Raw genomic sequence first — 20,683 nt, 5'->3', positions numbered from 1 at the left:
TATGTTCCACTTCAGGTGTGATTCAAAAGACCCACTTGGGAGCTTTTAATCAAACAAAGTTTATTTAAGAATATAGTTAACATGCATAGTAAGAAAATTAGCTCAAACTTTTACAATTCCAAACAAAACAAAACAATCATCTAATGTATAACCCTTAATGAATATATTTAATGATGTTCCAATAAAAATCAAAACCTTTCATAGACAAAACCCTTCAAACAGCTTTAACACAGTATAGGTTAATGCTCACTTGCTACAGGAATTGAGTATTTTCCTTATGAGGCTGCCATCAAATACTCCTGTGAGTCAGAGCAGTTTGAAAACAGGACAGGTTTCCCAGACACCTGAGAAATTCTGGTCCAGTCCCCAAAAACAGCAGATTTCCTCCCTTTGGGAAAGCAAGATCTTGTTTTCAGCTAACCAACAGAATTTCCAAAAATTATAATGCTTTTAACACTCCATCTCACAATCTGAAACTAAAACATGAACCCCTGTCACCTGACTTGCCCACAGTTTTTTCCTCCTCCCACAAGGCCTTGCTATAGAGAGCATTTTTTTAAAAAAAAGAAGCTCCTTAAAGGCACACTAACATCACAAGTTCCAAGTCAGGATAGCGTGCCTTGTACGGGAACTTGCAAGTGGTCATTTTCCCATGCATTGGCTACCCTTGTCCTTTCAGTACCACTTAGTCCCAGCAGCAATGTGAATTTGCTGATAGATTGGATTTAGTCTGCACTGTACCTTATTGCCCTGTGCTGAAATGTTTCAGTGTAAGAGGTGGCCATTTGACCCTTCTTGCCTGTCCTGAATTTATGTGCCTCATAAAAGCTGATTTTTCAACAAAGTCCATGGAAACTTTGAAAGTTGCTGGAAAGTTCAGGAGTGTAGACTGCACCAACTGACACTGGCTTTTTCAATTCTTTGATCTAGGTAGCATTCCTGCTCTTATAAATCTGTTACGCAGTGAACATGAGACACTGCAATGCATGTCTGCTGCTGTGCTGTGTAATCTTTCCACCTATCTGCCAGTCTGTCAGGCGATTATTAATTTTGATATCATCCCAGTGCTGGTTGGATTACTGCACAGTCAACAGCCTGAACTCCAGTCTCGTTGCTCTCTCATCCTGTGTGATATTGCCCAGATTGAGGATCTCGCCACTCTAATTGCTTCGCTTGTAAGTAATGCTTGTTTATAGCACTCAATTTTCTACAATATATATATTTGAACAATTATCAAAGAAATTGAGCACCATAATTTTTTATCATTTTTTGTATTGTAGAATGTTTTGATTACATTATTGAACTGCAGAATGGTTTATTATTTAACAAAACTCAACACTTTTATATTTATTTATTCTCTTTGTACCACTGAAGGAATGTCAGGGTACAGTTTATACTAGGTTGCAGTGACTTTTCCAGCACAATTTGCCTAAAATCGTCCAAATAAAAAATCAGGGAATTTCAAGTATAATAAAAACAGAAAATGCTGGATAAACTCAACAGGTCTGGCAGCATCTGTGGAGAGAGAGAGAGAAAGAAAGACGGTTACATTTTTAAATCTTAATGACCTTTCTGCAGAATCTAGAAGGGTTGTTTAGACTTGAAATATTAACTGTTTCACTCTCCATAGATGCTGCCAGACCTGCTGAATTTATCCAGCACTTTCTGTTTTTATTTCATATTTTCAGCATCTGCAGTATGTTGCTTTAATAAGCAATTTTAATTATAAGTTAAATCCACCACAAATTGAGTTTCTGTAACGTGTTATGCTGGTTTAAAAAATGAAACTGGAAGCTGCCCTAACCGATAAATTAGCCACGGCCTTAGGTCAAATTAATCACTATGCTATATTTCAACTACTTGTGAGATTTTGAAGAGATTCTTAAAAATAAGTTCTTATTTTTAGACATTATTTAAATCTTTTAAACATTAAAAATATTTAATTTGCTCAGAAACTGACTGCTGCACTCCAATTAAACTAGTAAATGTTTTGGCATAGATTTTTTTAAAGTCCTTTTCAGTTACTTCAACTCCAGTTATTCACAGGCGATGGGTTAGACACTGATTAAAAATGATTAGTTTTTGAAGCATAAAATCAAAATGAGAATTAGCACAATTTGCATTCAGATATTATACCCAAATTGAAAATTCTACCCCATCATGTTTTTGCACCTCTGCTGATTTTTGCTTCAAGCCTGTCTGTTGGGGAACATGGACAATGACTCATTCCCTATTTCTCTCTGGTACAACATATTAGCGTACTGCTACGTTGTAGGCTACAAAATTAATAACTGGTAAAGGGTATCAGAAAAAACTTCTCAGGTGTCAAGAATTCCATAGCCGTGTTCTGCCAAGCACGTTATTACTTTCAGTGAAATAATTCCTTGACTAAGGGCTGCAGTGGCCGGCAGGAAAGTATATCCAATCCTCTGAGCCCAACCTCATTAATTATGTAACAGGGTGTTTTATGCCGTCTTTAGTAGTGAAACAGGCCTGGATGGTGCGTAAACTGCTGCCTATCCAGGTATCATATTTAAAGGACACCAACTTCCCCATTACCAGCAGCATTTGCACAAGATGTCAGGATAGGGAGATAAAGGTTAAACTCCTAAGTTTATTGACATATCACTGGAAATTCTGTTTGACCATGTTAAGGTGAGGAGGGACATTCTATTCCCAGCAGAAGGGAAGAACAGGTCCAGCAGGGAGACAAAGCTGGCATGGGGCAGATGGCTGGTGCCTTTAACGTCCATAGGTTGCAGAAAAGGTCGGCAACCCAGTGCCAAAAGAGGGTGAATAACCTCATAGGGTTATACATGGTCATACAACCTCATAAGGTTAATCCACAGAAACTCCAAAATGTCAGGGTTCAAAGACCAGTGGCAACAGTGTCCTGCCTCACAGCCTCACTTCAATACATACACATTGATGAAGTGACCACTGGGCCTCCTTCACCCTTCGGAAGACATGGATGCGGGCTGGTCAAGGAGGAAGGGAGGGGACCAACCCAGCATTGGCACTGAGGGAATGAGTAGCCTCGACATCACGTGCATGCATGAGTCTTCCTCTTGCATGTGAATGTGCTCAGCGTTCTGGAGGGAGCTGATCCACAACCTCTGGAGCTCAGAAACTGACAGCTGCACTCCAATTAAACTAGTAAATGTTTTGGCATAGATTTTTTTAAAGTCCTTTTCAGTTACTTCAACTCCAGTTATTCGCAGGAGATGGGTTAGACACTGATTAAAAATGATTAGTTTTTGAAGCATAAAATCAAAATGAGAATTAGCACAATTTGCATTCAGATATTATACCCAAATTGAAAATTCTACCCCATCATGTTTTTGCACCTCTGCTGATTTTTGCTTCAAGCCTGTCTGTTGGGGAACATGGACAATGACTCATTCCCTATTTCTCTCTGGTACAACATGTTAGCATACTGCTACGTTGTAGGCCACAAAATTAATAACTGGTAAAGAGTATCAGAAAAAACTTCTCAGGTGTCAAGAATTCCATAGCCGTGTTCTGCCAAGCACGTTATTACTTTCAGTGAAACAATTCCTTGACTAAGGGCTGCAGTGGCCGGCAGGAAAATATATCCAATCCAGTGATGACATGCCACACAGAATTGGGCTATCTTACATAGGGGACAACGGGGAATGATCTGAAATGTAGTGATCCAACCTATGATACATATAACTCCTCTCAAGCATTCTCTCCTTTGATCAGGAGATGCTCGGTACAACCATAGGGAGCAAGAGAACACTGGCAGGGTCCACCGCGCCACAAGCCTCACATTGGGCATGAGGAAAGGGTCTCAGAGCTCATAGGTGCTAAGCGCAACACAGTCACCCTGAGGCAGACTTGAAATATATTGTGCCTAGTGCAGGACCCCAACCAATGGTGGGGTTCTGTGCTGCCCAGTGGCTTTGGGGCACCAGTCAGAGCCAAGAACTTGCTGATAGGCTCATTTGTATTTCTTGAGCCTATCAGCAATGAATACAGAGCAACATTAGGCTCTGATTGGTAGAGACCCCTTAGTACAGGAAAACATTCATTATTGAGAGTTTGATGACTTCAGAAGAGAATGCAGCAGTAACAAGATCTCTAAAAATAGTTTTAAAACAGCAGCAGCCCAGGTTTTTTAACCAGGACTGAGGAGGCCAGATAGCCAAGCAGGTAGCCTGAGCCAATACCGAGGTCGCAAGATAACTTTGGGTGTATAAGCTTGTGAGGGCCAAGCAAGCAGGGCAGGCATTGGCTGACAGTCATCGAGGGGACTAGCAGGGCAACTGTCAATCCCAATGCCAGGGCTGAGCAGAATGGAGGGGTGAACTAAGTTGTTTAAAAAAAAGGCAAGAGCAGCCTGAGCCAACAGTGAGTTTGCACTCCAATTAAACTAGTAAGTATGTCACAGGCCTAGGAGGAGGTGCCGGTGGTTGTCGAAGGGAGCAGCGAGACAACTTGGTCAAGCTAGCAGCAAGGATGAAAGGGCTGGTGGGCACTGAACCGAGAGTGAGTGAGGAGGCCAGCCAGGCAGCAGGAGAGGAAGCCAGTGAGTGAGTCAGCATATTTCCCAAGGTCATCGTCATTGAACAGAGGTGAAGTGCCAGCGGTTGTCGAAAGGAGCAATGGGGTGACTCAACCAGGCCAGCAGCAAGGTTAGAAGGGTTGGTGGGCAACAACCAAGTGTGAAGTGAGACAAAATGAGGAGGCCAGGCAGCAGATGAGGCAACCAGTGAATGAGCGAGCACATTTCTCAAAATCATTGTTGAGCTGAGGTGAGGTACAAGGGCTGAGGAAGCAACAGTGACCGTTTCAGGGAGCAGTGGGGCAATTCAACCAGGTCAACGGGGCTGAGGGTGGCTGGGCAATGAGCTGAGGGTGAGGTGAGGAGACCAGATAGAAAGCAGGCAGCCAGTGGGCCAGCAGAACAAAGAAGCCATTGAATGAGCAGAGGCGACTTGAACCCCAGCCAGAGCTGAGGAAGGCTGAGCAACTGATGGCAAGGCCAATGCCATACAATAGCCAAATAACCAGTGAGCCAGCATAACAGCATGGTCATCATGTAAACAAGGACAACATGAAACCTAGGACTGAGGATGGCAAAAAAGCCTGCAATTTCAGAAAATTCATTTGTTAAAATCAAGAAAGATCGGCCAATATGAAACAATACTTCAGTCAAAAACATGGAAAACTGATGACAACAGTTTGCTATTTTGTTTTACAAAGTTGGAAGTATTGAGCAGTGCACAATCTTTTCCCCATCTTTATCCACCACACTTATCTAATGACTTTGACTTGCCGATTTCCAGAGATACCACATTGCAGGAATATATTGAACAGGAAATTCAAGAACAAGAGGAAGTGGACTCTGAATTGGAAATGGAAGTACAAGATACTACTCAAGCTCATTTTTCTGCAGCTGAATAGAGGGAAGAAACCTGCTCTGAAGACGTTGCCTTATGGCCAAAATCTGTTCCACTGTGTATGATAAAATATTTCATAATAAATAGACCAGCGAACATAGGTTATATGAAAAATTTGAAAAAAATCGTTTGATGTTGGAGGCCAGAAGCAGTTGAGAAATCCCACCGAGTGTGAAGAGAAACAGGAAGGAGAATAGAATCATAGAATCCCTACAGAAGGTCATTCGGCTCATCCAGTCTGTACCAACCACAATCTCACCCAGGCCCTATTCCTGTAACCCCACATATTTACCCTGCTAATTCCCTGACACTAGGGTCAATTTAACATGGCCAATCAACCTAACCCGCACATCTTTGGTCTGTGGGAGGAAACCAGAGCACCCAGAGATAACCCTTGCAGACACGGAGAGAATGTGCAAACTCCACACAGACAGTGACCTGAGACCGGAATTGAACCCGGGTCCCTGGCACAGTGAGACAGCAGTGCAAACCACTGTGTCATTAAGCCATCCCAAATTGGTTGATTTTTTTTCAGAAAGCTCTAAGACACTACTGTTATATTTGCAAATTATTCCCTGACCGTAGTAAAGGAAAACAAGCATTGTTGATGGGTACTGGTGGAACGTTGCAAGAGATTTTGCTAAATTGCCCCTTAATGTCCTGAGGGGAATTAGCGGGGTAAATGTATGGGGTTATCTGGATCATATGGGGAGATAGGCCTGGGTAAGATGCTCTATTGGAGAGTCGGTGCAGACTTGATAGGCTAAATGGCCTCCTTTTGCACTGTAGAGATCCTACGAAAATGCTGAGATGTGTTGTTACCACAGTCAAACTGCTACCTTCCTTTAACAGGATATGATGAGTCGAGGAGGTAATTTTTTTTAGCCTGCCTTCAATACCTCAGTAAATTTGATGAGCTTCTCAAAGAACATTTCATCACCATAATGGCAGGGCGGCACAAAAACCAATTCACTAATGGAGTTAAAGATGCTAAATACGATTCCATAATAGTTGTTTCAACACCAGTTGTGAATCATGTGGTCCAATTAACCTTAACTTTAAGATACGTTACCAGCAATGGTGAAGTTGTAGAGAGATTTCTGTTTTGTTCAGCTACAAACCCATACTTCTGAATGCCTGGAGGCAACTGTTTGAAAATCATTGCAAATTTCAATCAAAAATGTGGGAAAAGCTTTGATAATGTCACAAATGTGGCAAGAAAATATTCAGATCTACTAGCAAGAATAAACAATGCAACCCCCTGTGTATTATTCACCCCATATTCCAGCCTTTTCTTGAATTTAATCTGCAATTGTACATCTTGTTAACTCCCTCCATGTGTTGGTGGACTATCATGCTTGGAGCACGCACACGGAAAACATTCTGGGTAAACCATTTTAAACACGCAGGTTGATCCTGCACCCTTCACAACTCCTAGACCTCAGGTAGCTCCCCTGCCCCCAACCAACTGACCACCACCTGACATTATTCCACGACGCCCAACCTCCCATGTGACTCCCCCATCCCCCAGCCCCTCACATTCATGGGACTCCCCTTCCCCCACCTATAAATAGCACTATTGAGCAGCCCTTCCTACTTCACATTCTAATCTGTAATTACCTTGCAATTGTGTCTTTGCCTATATATGCCATGTTTGTGAACTAACCTCCACTCATCTGATGAAGAAGCAGTGCTCTGAAAGCTCATGATTCCAAATAAATCTGTTAGACTTTAACCTGGTGTTGTGAGACTTCTTACTGTGCCCACCCCAGTCTAATGCCGATACCTCTACTTCATGGTTTAATGCATAGTTAGTTCTGTGAGATTAAATAAGGGCATTAGCTGAAGCACTAAGCTTCAAAATGATACAGTTGGTATCAAGTTGACATGCTAATTGCCATTATGATTTGCCTGCACACCATACTTCTGGTGGATTTTAACTGTGGGTGCATTGATGAGGGCATTGAGTGCAATTCATGGCAGAAAAAGTGTGCATACTTATCAAAAACTATTTTGGTCCTGAATGACACCAGTAGCACCAAAACAATGGAAGCAACCAGGTCCAAAATTATGCATTGAATCTTTTAACTAAGCCAGTTGCCACTATTGGGTACTAATTGGCATTTATCCATAAATAAGATAACGTTATTTCTTGAGCTGCCTTATGTTAAAGCCATAAATTAGATGTGAACTGGCGCAGTACATTAATGATGTACATTAATCCAGCGGTTCCCAAAGGTGATACGTGAATGATCTCCAGGGGTTCCATGAAGCTGATGGTTGCCACATGAACGCCAGTTTGTGTAAGTTAAATTTTAAAAGAATTAGAGAAATCAAATGGGCCAATCAGAGCAAGACCTCTTGCTCTGGACACTGATATATTGACTAAAGCTGTTGCTGAGCAGAAAAGCCCATGGTCAACAGCGAGGCCAAGGTGATGCAGAAGCTAACAGAAGACGAAGCAGGGTGGTGGCAGCAAAGAGAAAATGGATGCGTCTTCTGACAGTGGCGGCCTCAGGAAAAGAGAAGGGGAAGGGGTTTGGGCCTCAGGAAAGGTGTGATATGGGATTTTGAGCTTCAGGAATGGAGCTGGGGTGGACAGGCAGGGGCATTCAGGCCTCAGGAAAAAGATGGGAGGGTTGTTCAGGCCTCAGGAAAGAAGCAAGGAGAATGTTCAGGCCTCAGAAAAGGAGTGGTGGTGTTTGGCCTCAAAGACAGGTGGGACTATTTATTTATGTATGAGGATATGTGCTTCTGTGTGAGGATACGTATGTGTGTGTGTGTGTGTGTGTGTGTGTGTGTGTGTGTGTGTGTGTGTGTGTGTGTGTGTGTGTGTGTGTGTGAGAGAGAGAGGGAAATGAGTGTGTGTTTGTGTGTATGTCAAGAGTAGATGTGTGTGTCCTGTATGAAAATTGGGTTTTCAGCACCATTATCCCATTAAAGTTGACGAAGAGTAAAACTCAAGTTTGTTTTAATAAGATAATTTATAATTATAATTTATAATTACCAGATTACCCACTGCTCAAGTGGATACTATTTCAAGGGTTAATGTTAAGGGGCATAGGAGGGTGGCATGGCTTGGGGTTAATGTGAGGAGGCCTTGTAGCTGGCGAATGTAATTGTCACTCTTCTTAATTCTAATATATACATAGATATAGCTAGAAGAGACTTGTTCATTTTGATTCCTGTGTTCGCACATATTTTGTGGCAAAAAAGGAGGATTTGACATTATGAGAATGCTTGAGGTACCCGATGATTTTGGGAGGTCACTAGGAATTCTGTGGCTCAAAAGGTTTCGGAAGCCCTGCATTAATCAGATTTGAAAAACTTGAGGAAGATATTCACAATTGAAATTTATTGCAGAGGTGTTGGAGAACTGGGAAAAAAATGATATAAACTAAAGCTTATTTGTCAAAAGGGACTATAGGATCAGTGACACCTGAGAATATGTGTGCACACATTATTGAAAGTGGCATGACAGGTTGATAAGGGATTGACAAAGACTTAGAAGATCCTGAACTTTATAAATAGCGGCATATAGCACAGAAACATGAAAGTTGTGAACTTTTATAAAATATTACTTGGGCAATGTACCCAATTCTGGGAACTATACTTTAGGAAGGATGTGATGGCTTTAGAGACGCTACATAAAATACTTATAAGATGATTCCCTGGGTGAGGGACTTCAGCCTAATTAGAAATACTAGAGAAGCTGAAATTGATCTCTTGAGAGAAGAAAAGGTTGAGTGGAGATTTGATAGTTTTGTCCAGTAAAGACATGTCAAATTCATAACTTTAAATATGGACTTTGTATTTGTATAAAAGTTTCTGGAACTGTATTTTATTTAAAATGGACACCAATGTTAAATTGGCTGCTTCCGCAACTTCACATAGACTATCAGAAGTTTCTAAACGCATCACCCTGGGTGGAGGCTTTCCCTTGGAATGAATATATTAAAACAAATACCATCTGTGGGATTCACACTTGCTACTTTCTGGAGATTTACCCAAAAGTCCAGATTCCATACTTCTAAGTTGGACCTCAAACAGGGATGGTCAGATGTTTATCCTGAGTAAGTGTGGAAAAATTCTCCAGTGGCTTTTAAGTAGGCCATTCTGGGTGAAAAATAAGAGTATTGGTTATGTGACTGAAAATGATTGGAAGTATTTATCTAAAGAGCCAGAAGGAACTGGACACTCTCCAGAAAATACTCAAAGGAGCGGCAGTGCAATAAAAGGCTTTGTCATCTTTGCCTTAAGAGCCTGGAGACCAGATCCAGTCCTCCAGCCTGATTTCAAAACTTCAAATCCACCTGTAAAGAAATCAACTTCTTGACATAAAAATTGCAAATGCCAAACTTCATGACCTGTTGAACTTCCATATCTTCGAGGGAATCCTGCAGTAATCCTAATATTCAACTTCAGCTATGTTGACCTATTTTCACAATTCAAGAGTGGAAGAACGACCCTTATCTTTATTGGGCCTGCTGCAGCTCTTCTTCTACCACAAACACAACATGTGAACCATGAAGTATTCTTTTCATTTACAACTTGTAAAAGTATGCTATTTTCCTTAACCATACTTTTTGTATGTATGTTGGTGCGGTTGGCATAACATTTAGACTTTTGGGTTGAAAGTGTAAGTAAGTAAGCCTCTTTATTTAAAGTCACAAAGGCTTGCTGCTGTTATTTCTAAATTGACAACACACTCCACAGGATAAGAACCAAATATCTTCCTCTCCAAAATCACACTGATTAAGAAGAATAAGGGAATGAGTTCTCTCCTGCCCTAGTCGTAACATAGAGATGTTCAAAGTTGTGAAACATTTAGTCAGTGTAGATATTGTTTCCATTGAGGAAAATCTCTAGAACCAAAGGACACAGATTTAAGATTCTTGACTAAACATCCAAAAGAGGGATGAGGAAGACCTTTTTTACTCAGTGGGGGTCAGAATTTGGAAAGGGCTGGAGACAGATTCAGTTGTTACTTTCCTGATGGGACGGCTTTGCATGGCTGTGAGGAGAAAGCAAGGAAGTGAGATTACCTAAATTGATCTTGCAGAGAGCTGGCATAGGCATGACGGGATAAATGGTCTTCTTCTATACTGTAACAATTGTTTAGAACTTCAGTTATTTTAACCTTAAGTTTATATCTTCTCTTCAACTTATTGGAACTATTCTAATTAAGCATCCTTGAATACTTATCCTTTTGATTTCCTAGGGTGCAATTCCTCCTTTGGTGAAGATTTTAAAGTCTGAAGTTGAAGATGTGTTGATCAATGCACTTAAATGCATTCAGATATTATGCAGCAAAAATCCAACTAATCAGACCTTAGTAGCCAATGAAGGAGCAATTCCTCTATTAGTGGAGCTGTTAACTGTGTCATCAGGTAATTTTCTAAAATATTTTTCCAAAATTTAAGCCTGGATCTTATGCAAATTCAAAAAGCTAAGACTAGTTTGATGGGCATTTTTCCAACCAGGTTTGCACTCATCCCACTGCAGTTTCCAGGATTAGCCTAATTTAAATGACAGGAGCATGTAGCATGATAGATTTCAATCAACAGAAGCTCACCATTTTGAAGGAAGAATTAATTTGGCCAGATTCCATGCCTCTAAATTATGCCCATTCACTCACACTAATGTCCATGAGTACCACTGATTGCTGATATGCAGTTAACCCTTTGCTCATTATCCTCTCTATTCTTTGAATGTTGTGGTTTCCCTTCAAATTCACTGAGAGAGCAAGTACAACTTCCTCAACAAAGGACAAAATTTACATGCGATGGTCTACAGGACCGCAATCCATGTCTACTCTCCTCTCCTCCTTGGCTCCTACTGAGCTTCCTCTTCGACTCGGGATACATGCACTTGCACCCGACTGTCTCAGCTTCCCACATTGCCCCTCCATGGGCTCTGACCCGATCATGTGGCCCTCAGTGATCACTCCCTTAAAAACATCATGCTACCACATTCCTTGCCATCCTAACTCCCTGAGTTCACCTATGATTGAAACAAAGGAACATCATTAAACATAGGCAGGCACAACTCAATAGAAAAAGCAGATAACAAGTTTAAAGTAAAGTAAAAGTTTATTTATTAGTCACAAGTAAGGCTTATATTAAAATTGCAATGAAGTTACTGTGAAATTCCCCTAGCCACCACGTTCCAGCACTTGTTCGGGTCAATGCAGTTAACCAGCACATCTTTCAGACTATGAGAGGAAGCCAGAACACCTGGAGGAAACCCACACAGACACAGGGAGAACATGCAAACTCCATACAGAAAGTGATCAAGCTGGGAATCGAACCCAGGTTCCTGGTGCTGTGAGGCAGCAGTGCTATCTACTGTGCCACCGTGGCGCTACTATTAGACCATCAGGAGAATTGCAAATCCTAGAGGAATGTTTCAATTAGATACTATGATCTTCAGTGAGTTAAGAATCCGAGCAGCCTGTTACCTATCTATTCAGCTTCTCTTCATAGTACAACCCCCTCATCTCCAGTATCAGCCTAGTGAACCTCCTCTGCACTCCCTCCAAGGCCAAAATATCCTTGCACAAGTGCAATATTTATACTTAAGGATATTTATACTTCTGCAACGTAGGAGACTGGTTCCTTTCTTTCCAGCCAGCATGTTGATCCTGCTGCAAAGTTCTTGGCCAAGACTAGATCATCAACTTCAAAAACTCTATTCTTTTTCCTGGAGTCATTGTTTTCTTTCTGTGAGGCTTGCCTAGCCTCCACTCTGCCTGCCACATCTGGAAATACTAAATCCAAACCGGTCTATAAATGGCATATCATTCATAATTCAACTGGCGTGACCCACTGTGGTCGCATTTGGTGTAGTATTGTTTAACAACGAGAAACTTGTTAAATGTACAGGTAATTTTTTTTTCATTGATGGGCCCAATGGCCTCATTCTGCACTGTAGGGTTTCTATGATTTCTATGATGATCGATAATTTGAACATTTGTACAGCTCATTCTGCTAACCTATTAGAAGCTGGGTGATATGGTGCTGACCAAACATGGCGAATGTCATTTGACTTAAGAAATTTCTGAAACTCCTCCACTGTAAATGCTGTGCCACTGTCTGACATTAAGACCTTTGGACTGCTATGGATGGCAAAAATTTGCCTCAACTTCTCAAAGGTTCTGTGGCCATGTAGACTTAATTAATTGAACTTGGAATGCACATCATCAAAAATTAGAAATATCTGCCCCATGAATGGACCTGCAAGATCCATGGGGGCAATCTAACCAGAATTTGGCAGGGTGGTAGTTCCGGTGAAAAAAATATGTTTCTCTCAAGTCGTTTTTGTCTTCAGATCTTACCATATTCTGTCAAAAAAAAAATGGGGAAGCGATTCTCCCATCCCACTGCGCTGCTCTTTTGGCGCAGCGGGCCAGGACACATGAGTAGAGGCATTTTGTGGGCTCCCCAATAGGCGCCACGGACTCCATGCATCACCCAGTGCTGGATCTCCAGTGCCATCAGCTCTACAGCAGAAATTTGCATGGAGCTGTCTAAAGTATTCAGTAGCTTATTTGAATCTAACTTAAATGCTATTAGTGAGCCCAGGGCTGATGAGTCCAGGCTCGCTAGCCTCCACACCATCCTGGTTCTCTCCAGCAGGGTTTATTATAGCTCCCCACTTGCAGGGAGCTGACAGCCTAACCCTATTGGAGTGTGGGGGGGTGCAAACGAGGATCTCCAGAGGGTCCAACAATGTCAACACTTCTGCCTCCCCGCTCCCCCTACTGATCAGAGTCAGCATTTTTCTAGCCCACACTAATCAGGGTTGATATTTCTCTCCTCCTCTTCACTCTCTCCATTGATTGGAGTTTGTGTCTCTCTCCCCACACTTTCCCTACTAAAATGGAGTCGGAACCTCTCTCTCCCACCACCTCCAGTCCTTCCCTCCAAACACTATACATCCTTCCCCCAACCCCCCCCATCTACAGTCAGTGCTGATACCCCACCCTCCTCCCCTGAACATCAGACCCTTCCTCCCCAACCCACTCCCACTACCCTCATGTTAATGCCAACAGCCACCTGCACCACCCTCCCCTGCACTCCAAAACGGCCAACACCAGCGTCACATTCCCCACATTTAATCCCAGCCACAAGTAAATTAATTCCCCCCCCACCACCACATGACGCTGCCACTGGGGTCCACCCTGGCATTGTTCCCTGGCACAGGTTAGATGACGTTGGAAGGTGACAGAGAGAGAAACAGGTAGTACAGTTATCAATCCCAGGTCCCCCACTCCCTCCCAGTAACAAGTGTCACCATCTGGATGCTGGCAACCCAACACCATCTCTGGTGCCATGGGTCACCTCAATGGGTTGTCTACTATTGGCATATCCTCCCACTATCATCTTTGACCTTCCCTCCCTCACCTTTGACCTGCCCATTCTTGCCCTGCCTTCTGTGTTCTTTGATCAACCTGATGGCCCTGATCATTTCCAATGTATCAACTTCTCTAATAAAAGTTCAGTTGAGGTGTTCTGACTAGTTTTGTGGAGAACAATTGAAAAGTGGCATACATCCAAGGAAAAGTAATTGATAGTAACAATTCCCCTAAATATCCTTTCTTTATTAATCATTTTACAAAAGATTTTCCAGATATGGTTTTTCATTTTGTCATAATCCTTCCAAGTTTAGTAGTCAATTTTTGTTATAAACAATAGTGAAAACAATAGAAAAACTATAAATGTTTGAAATTTGAAATATAAATTGACTGATAGCTGATCAGATAGCAGCTAGAGAAAATAAATATTAGTTTGTCTTTCAGTTATGCTAGGCTTACTGTTTATTTTTCTAGCAAATTTTAATTTATAGTTGCAACTTATATATATTTGCAATAAGGATGAGAAGAATTCTAACAGTTAGATGTGCAATTGTTATGTAGAAGTTCTACAGAGTAATGCTGCAGTTGCTTTGGCTGAAGTTGCACGTGAACACAGGTGGAACCAAGATGCGATTGTAGCCGAAGGGGTTGTTATCCCTCTGATACGTATCCTCAGTGGACGGAAAATCAGGATGCAGATGAAAGCAATAAAAGCAGTGGAGGTTTTAGCTGACAGAAATGCTATCATACAAAACGAATTTCTAAAAATGTCTGCTGATAAACACATTTTGAAGCTTCTCAAGGTATTTTATCAACTTAAGCTTATCTAAGTTACCTAATTTCAGTAAATGCCATAATTTTGCCACTTATCAACAGCTTGGGCAATGTGGTCCAGCAACTACTCCTGAAAAAAGGAAAATTTGAAGACACATTGGGAGAGAAATTAGTTCACACAGCATTCCTCACCGATATTGAAGAATGCAGGTTGTACAGTTTGTGGCCTGCGGCACTTCCTGTCCCTGGAACCTGGGAATCCAAATAATTGAAAAGGAGTGTTCATGAATAAATTTCTGCCATTAAAGTTAAAGTTTATTTATTAGCCAGAAGTAGGGCTTACATTAACACTGCGATGAAGTTGTCATGTTAAGTTTCCAGTAATTTTCAAAACAGTGAATGACATTTCGAGGTTTATTATGAAAATAATTCTGTGTCACTTATTTGACCCAACTTGTTTATATCAGCATTTATCTAACCCTATTAGAATATCTCTCCTCCATACATAACCATCTTTCCCTGAAAAGCATCTTGCTTTCCGGTTCTTCACCTGCATCTTGAGGTAGCATATATCACATTCTTAGCATTTTCTGCATAAAGAGGTTTCTAATAAGTTGCCTCTTAGATTTATGTTTTATTTGTTCACAGGGCGTGGGCACGAGTGGCAAAGTCAGCATTTATTGCTCATACCTAATTACCCTTGAATAGGTGCTCAGCTATCTCCTAAGGTTGTAATTAGGTCAGGAGCTATGTGACCTTGGTGGAATGCAAAATGAGCATCAGTGAGAAAGATATTGCTGAGTAAATGCTGTTTGAAAGCACTGTCAACAACCCCTTCCATCATTTTGCTGATGATCGAGAGTAGACTGATGGGGCGGTAATTGACCATGTTGGACTTGTCTAGCTTTTTACATTCAGGGCATACCTGGGCATGTCTGGTAGCTAAGGGTGTGGCTATTTCTGGAGTACTATTGCTGGACTGTTTGATATGAATTGATTTGGCTGAAGACTGGAACCTGTCATGCTAGGGACCTCGGAAGGAGGCTGAAATGGATCATGCACGGCATCTAGCTAAGGATTCTTGTAAATGCTTCAGATTTGTCTTATGCCAATGTCAATGTACTGGGGTCCTTCTCCTGTTTATTGTTTAATTGTCCACCACAATTCATGGCAAGATTTTACAGACAGCAGAGCCTAGATCTAATCCATTGGCTGTGGGATCACTTAGCTCTGTCTATCGGATGCTGCTTTGGCTGTTTGACATGCAAGTAGTCCTGTGTTGTAGCTTTACCAGGTTGATACCTCACTTTTAAGTACGCTTGCTGTTGCTCCTGGCATGCCCTCATGTGCTCTTCATTGAACCAGGGTTGATCCCCCAAAATGGTAAAGTGTGGAATATGCCATTCCATGGGGCTACTATTTGTGGTTGAGTACCATTCTACTGCTGTTGATGGCTCAAAGTACCTCATGGAAGCTTAGTTTTGAGTTGCTTGATCTGTTCAAAATCTATCCCATTTTCATAGTGGTAGCTCAGATGTGATAGGCAAATGGGACAAAATGCAGGCAAGGACATAGGCGGGAGAGGTTTGAAATGTTTTTGGTTTCTCAAATGTGAAACATGGGAACCTGGCCAGGAGAGTTGAAATAGTCAGGGTCTAGAAGCGTGGGTGAGGATAGGAACTCCCTACCGAAAAGCATGGTGAAAGTACTCCTGTCACATGGACTACATGGTTCAAAAAGGTTATAGGGCAACTACAGATGATCAATAAATGCTGGCATTGATTGCAAACCCCATATCCCCAGAATGAATGATAATGATTTTGTTCCTGTATAAAATAACGGTTTAAAGATAGAAAAACATTTGCGACAGAATATTTAATGACAGAATTTTGTGAAATACTCTGAAGTCTGAATGCACAGCATTACAGAATGGCACAACCACTATTATTCTGCAATTATTGCTTCAGGTTTTTGAAATAGAGATCAGAGAGCAAGCAGCAACAGCATTTTGGGCATTAGCAGGGCAAACATTGACACAACGAAAAAGAATGGCCAAGGAAATTGGTTATAGTTTGATCGTTGATCTTTTATTATCCTCATCTGACAAAATGCACAATGTTGGTAAGTTATCATTTTCTATTAAGTTTATTCTTTGCATGTATTGGAAAATGTAACAACAAAATTAAACTTGTAACAAAAGTTTTTATTCAGTCTATGCATAGTTATAGAATCTACTGAGGCACCAGTATGTGGCATAACAACAATTGGGTTGCAGATTTTACTCTCTATATGACTGAACTCTAAACTTCAGTCCTGTTCATAGGGGGAAGAGATTGGGTCCGCAAGTGTTTTCATGGAATCTCCACACTGGAGACTTATAAAGAAGGCAAATGCACATGGGATACAGAGTAATTTGATTAAGTGGATTGAAAATTCTCTCAGTTGTAGGATGATGTGGAGATGCTGGCGTTGGACTGGGATAAGTACGGCAAGAAGTCTCCCAACACCAGGTTAAAGTCCAACAGGTTTATTTGAAAGCACAAGCATCTGGAGTCTCGCATCTTCTTCAGGTGAATGAGGAATTGTTCTCACAAACAGGGCATATATAGACACAAACTCAATTTACAAGATAATAGTTGGAATGCATGTCTTTACAGGTAATCAAGTCTTCAAGGTACAGACAATGTGAATGGAGAGAGGGTTAAGCACAGGTTAAAGAGGTGTGTATTGTCTCCAGCTAGGACAGTTAGTGAGATTGCAAGCCCAAGCAAGTTGTGGCGTTACAGGTAGTGTGACATGAACCCAAGCTCCTGGTTGAGACCATCATCATGTGTGCGGTACTTGATAGCCAAATTCTCCTTGGAAGGAGTGATTTGATGAGAAGTAATCAGTGAACAGTGTGGTATTAGGAAGTCTTGTGGGACAAAGGGACCTTGGAATATTTATCCATAGGTCTCTGAAGGCGGAAGAGCATATTAGTAGGGTGATGAAAGAGGCATTTCAGACATTTGCCTTTATCAGTCTATGCATAGATTACAAAAGCAGGGAAGTCATGTTGGATTTATATTGAACTTTAGTGAAGCCACAGCTAGAGTTCTGGTGCAATTCTGGTCTCCACATTATTGGAAGGGTATAATTGCACTAAAGGGGTTGCAGAGGACATTCACTAGGATGCTGCCAAGGATGGAACAGGTAAGCTATGAAGAGAGGTTGAATAGGCTTGGGTTGTTTTCATTGGAGCAGAGAAGATTGAGGGGCAACCTAATCAAGGTGTACAACATTGCAAGGGACATGGACAGAGTGGATAGGAGCAGCTGTTCACCTTAGTTGAAGGGTCAAACACAGGAGGACACAAGGTGATGGGTGGAGGCTTAGGGGGAATGTGAGGAAACCTTTTTTACCCAGAGGGTGGTGGCAATCTGGAGTACACTGCCTGGGAGTGTGTTGGAAGCGATTGCCTCACATCTTTTAAAAACATCATAACATTCAAGGCTGTGAGCCAAAATCTGGTGCAGAGATTAGGTGGGAAGTCAGGTGTTTCCCGCATGTCAGTGCAGATTCAACAGGCTGAAGGGGCTCTTCTTCACTGCATAATTCTATGACATGATGGACTCCAATCTCTACAAACGTTCTTCTGCAAAGTTGTTGCCAGCCTCCTCCAGGCTCCTTGAGAGTGACTGCAGGTTTTCTGGTAGACCTGTCAATGTACTCCAAGCATTTCAGTGTTCAGGCTCATCAACATTTTCTATAGGCCATTCCATCAAGGTCCACATCTATATTCCCTGAACAGAGCTAGTGTTCAGCCTTAGGTGTATCAGTGAGCTAGTACCTGCATTAGTCTTGTTTCCTCCCAGGGTCAAAATATATGTTATCAAAGGCTAATCTTGAAATTTTCTTGAGGACTACTTTTTTTATTTTCTGGGGCTTCTTTTTCACTCTCACTAATTCCTTTATTAGATGAAGGTCATGTAGTAACATTACCTTCTGGATTTATGTTAACATTTGGGGTGTTTGGACTCAATAGAAATAGAATGAGAAGAATTCATTATTATCTTAAATAATTGCAAGTAAAATTGCAAGGATTGGCAACCATCAGTTAGTATGATGAACCACAACAGTTTATTTACAAATACATATATACACAGAGTACTTTCACCATGTTAACACTTCCAGCTCTAGGATCCACTCTGGCTCCAAAAGCCCACGCTCTGCCCCAAGATCCCAGACTAGTTCCTCATTGGCCAGTCAGGTTACATGACTCTTGCGATGTAGATCCCTTAAAGGGGCCTGCTACTGCAACCTTCATTAAGCTTGAAGGGACAAAGCGCAAGGAATGCATTAATTTCCTAGGCACAATAGCATTTAAATTGATCCAAGAAAATAGACATAATTTAGCAACAAGCTTTCTTTTCAAAATAACTGATACGCACTTCTACCTACAAAAAGTCATCACCCTAAACACCCCATCCTGATGAGGCCACAGCTAATGCCTTTTCATTACATATGTACAAAGGTGGAAGATTTTAACCAGGCATTAGCCTTTTTACTGCATCTTAGATCTCAATCTCAGATTTAAATGGGTGAATTGATCTGGTTTCGATATTGATCTAGCGTAAATTGCTATTTCCAAACTGTTATTGCTGTTTGTGTGTAGAAGTGTTTCCTAATTTCACTGCTGACAGATTTAGTTCTAAAGTTTAGATTATGCATCTTCGTCTTGACTGCCTTAATTAATTAATTCATTACCTCATTACATTTTCTGTATCACAACAAAATATTTAATTGGCTGTAAAACATTTTGAGATGTCCTAAGGTTATCAAAAAGATTAAAAATTGCAAATTACTATTTACTGTTTGGGACTTTAGTACGTGCAAAATGACTGCATGTTTGCCTCTAACATCGTAAGTAATTCACAGTGTTTGAACCGCTTTGAGATCTGATTACACATAAATGTAACTTCACCTTATGAAATAAAACTTTTCAATATTAAATTATCCAATGAACACAATGTCCAATACAATAGCTACATTTTCCCCATAGTGGTCCCTGAATTTATGCAACCTTAAGCTGTAGATGCCACACATTAATTTGCAAATAATTCATTACCTTTCATGACTTCGAGTTTCCTTAGTTCACAGTTAGCTGAGTATTCCTTTATTGACAGGTTTAAAACAATTGTCTCACCTTTGCAGTCTCTCTCCTTCACAGTTATTCTCCCCCTGCAGCCTCACTCCCTCATACCTCATAGAATCCTACAGTGCAGAAGGAGGCCAGTCAGCCCATCAAGTCTGCACTGACCACAATCCCACCTAGTCCTATCCCCATAACCCTATGTATTTACCCCAGCCAGTCCCCAAACACTAAGGGGCAATTTAGCATGACCATTCCACCTAGTCTTTGGACTGCAGAAGGAAACCGGAGCACCTGGACGAAACCCATGCAGACACGAGGAGAATTGCAAACTCCACACATACAGTGACCCGAGCTGGGAATTGAACACAGGTCCCTGGCACTGTGAGGCGACAATGCTTAACCATGATGTGCCACTGTGCCACCCCTAAAAAGTATCCTTTCCTATCCACATGCTCCCTTACCTTTGCAGTCTCTCTCCCTTGTACCCTCACTCCCTCACATCCTCTCCTTTTTACAGCCTCTTCTTCACAGGATCTCCCTTTTGCAAGCTCTTCCAACACAGCTTCTCCCCCTCTCACTCCTTCTCCTTCACAGTCACTCTCACCTTTGCAGCCTCCCTCCCCATCACACCTTCCCTGTGTCATGAATGTGGTAAAGTGTGTTTGAGTCATGAGCCTGTCATGTTAGATCATAGAACATTACAGCGCAGTACAGGCCCTTCGGCCCTCGATGTTGCGCCGACCAGTGGAACCAATCCAATGACCCTCTAACCTAAACTATTCCAATGTTATCCATATGCCTATCCACTGACCATTTGAACGCCCTTAAAGTTGGCGAGTCCACAACTGCTGCAGGCAGGGCATTCCACGCCCTTACTACCCTCTGAGTAAAGAACCTACCTCTGACATCCGTCCTATAATTGCCACCCCTTAATTTAGAGCTATGTCCCCTCGTGTTAGCCATCACCATCCAAGGTAAAAGGATCTCACTATC

General features: G+C 41.6%; 1 protein-coding gene across 1 annotated transcript in view; it reads left to right on the top strand.

Annotated features, from left to right (window-relative positions):
- Positions 1-20,683, top strand: part of ankar (ankyrin and armadillo repeat containing) — a 107,690-nt gene that overhangs the window by 61,343 nt on the left and 25,664 nt on the right. The window contains exons 13-17 of the mRNA XM_080198352.1: positions 931-1,175; positions 5,230-5,388; positions 10,648-10,816; positions 14,344-14,585; positions 16,524-16,677. Of these exons, the coding sequence (XP_080054478.1) occupies positions 931-1,175; positions 5,230-5,388; positions 10,648-10,816; positions 14,344-14,585; positions 16,524-16,677 (969 nt within the window). The remainder of the gene's footprint in view (positions 1-930; positions 1,176-5,229; positions 5,389-10,647; positions 10,817-14,343; positions 14,586-16,523; positions 16,678-20,683) is intronic.

Source organism: Carcharhinus amblyrhynchos, chromosome 11, assembly GCF_965287045.1.
Source record: "Carcharhinus amblyrhynchos chromosome 11, sCarAmb.v2.hapA, whole genome shotgun sequence".
NCBI classification, from domain to species: domain Eukaryota; kingdom Metazoa; phylum Chordata; class Chondrichthyes; order Carcharhiniformes; family Carcharhinidae; genus Carcharhinus; species Carcharhinus amblyrhynchos.
This window is presented reverse-complemented; position numbering and strand designations above follow the sequence as displayed.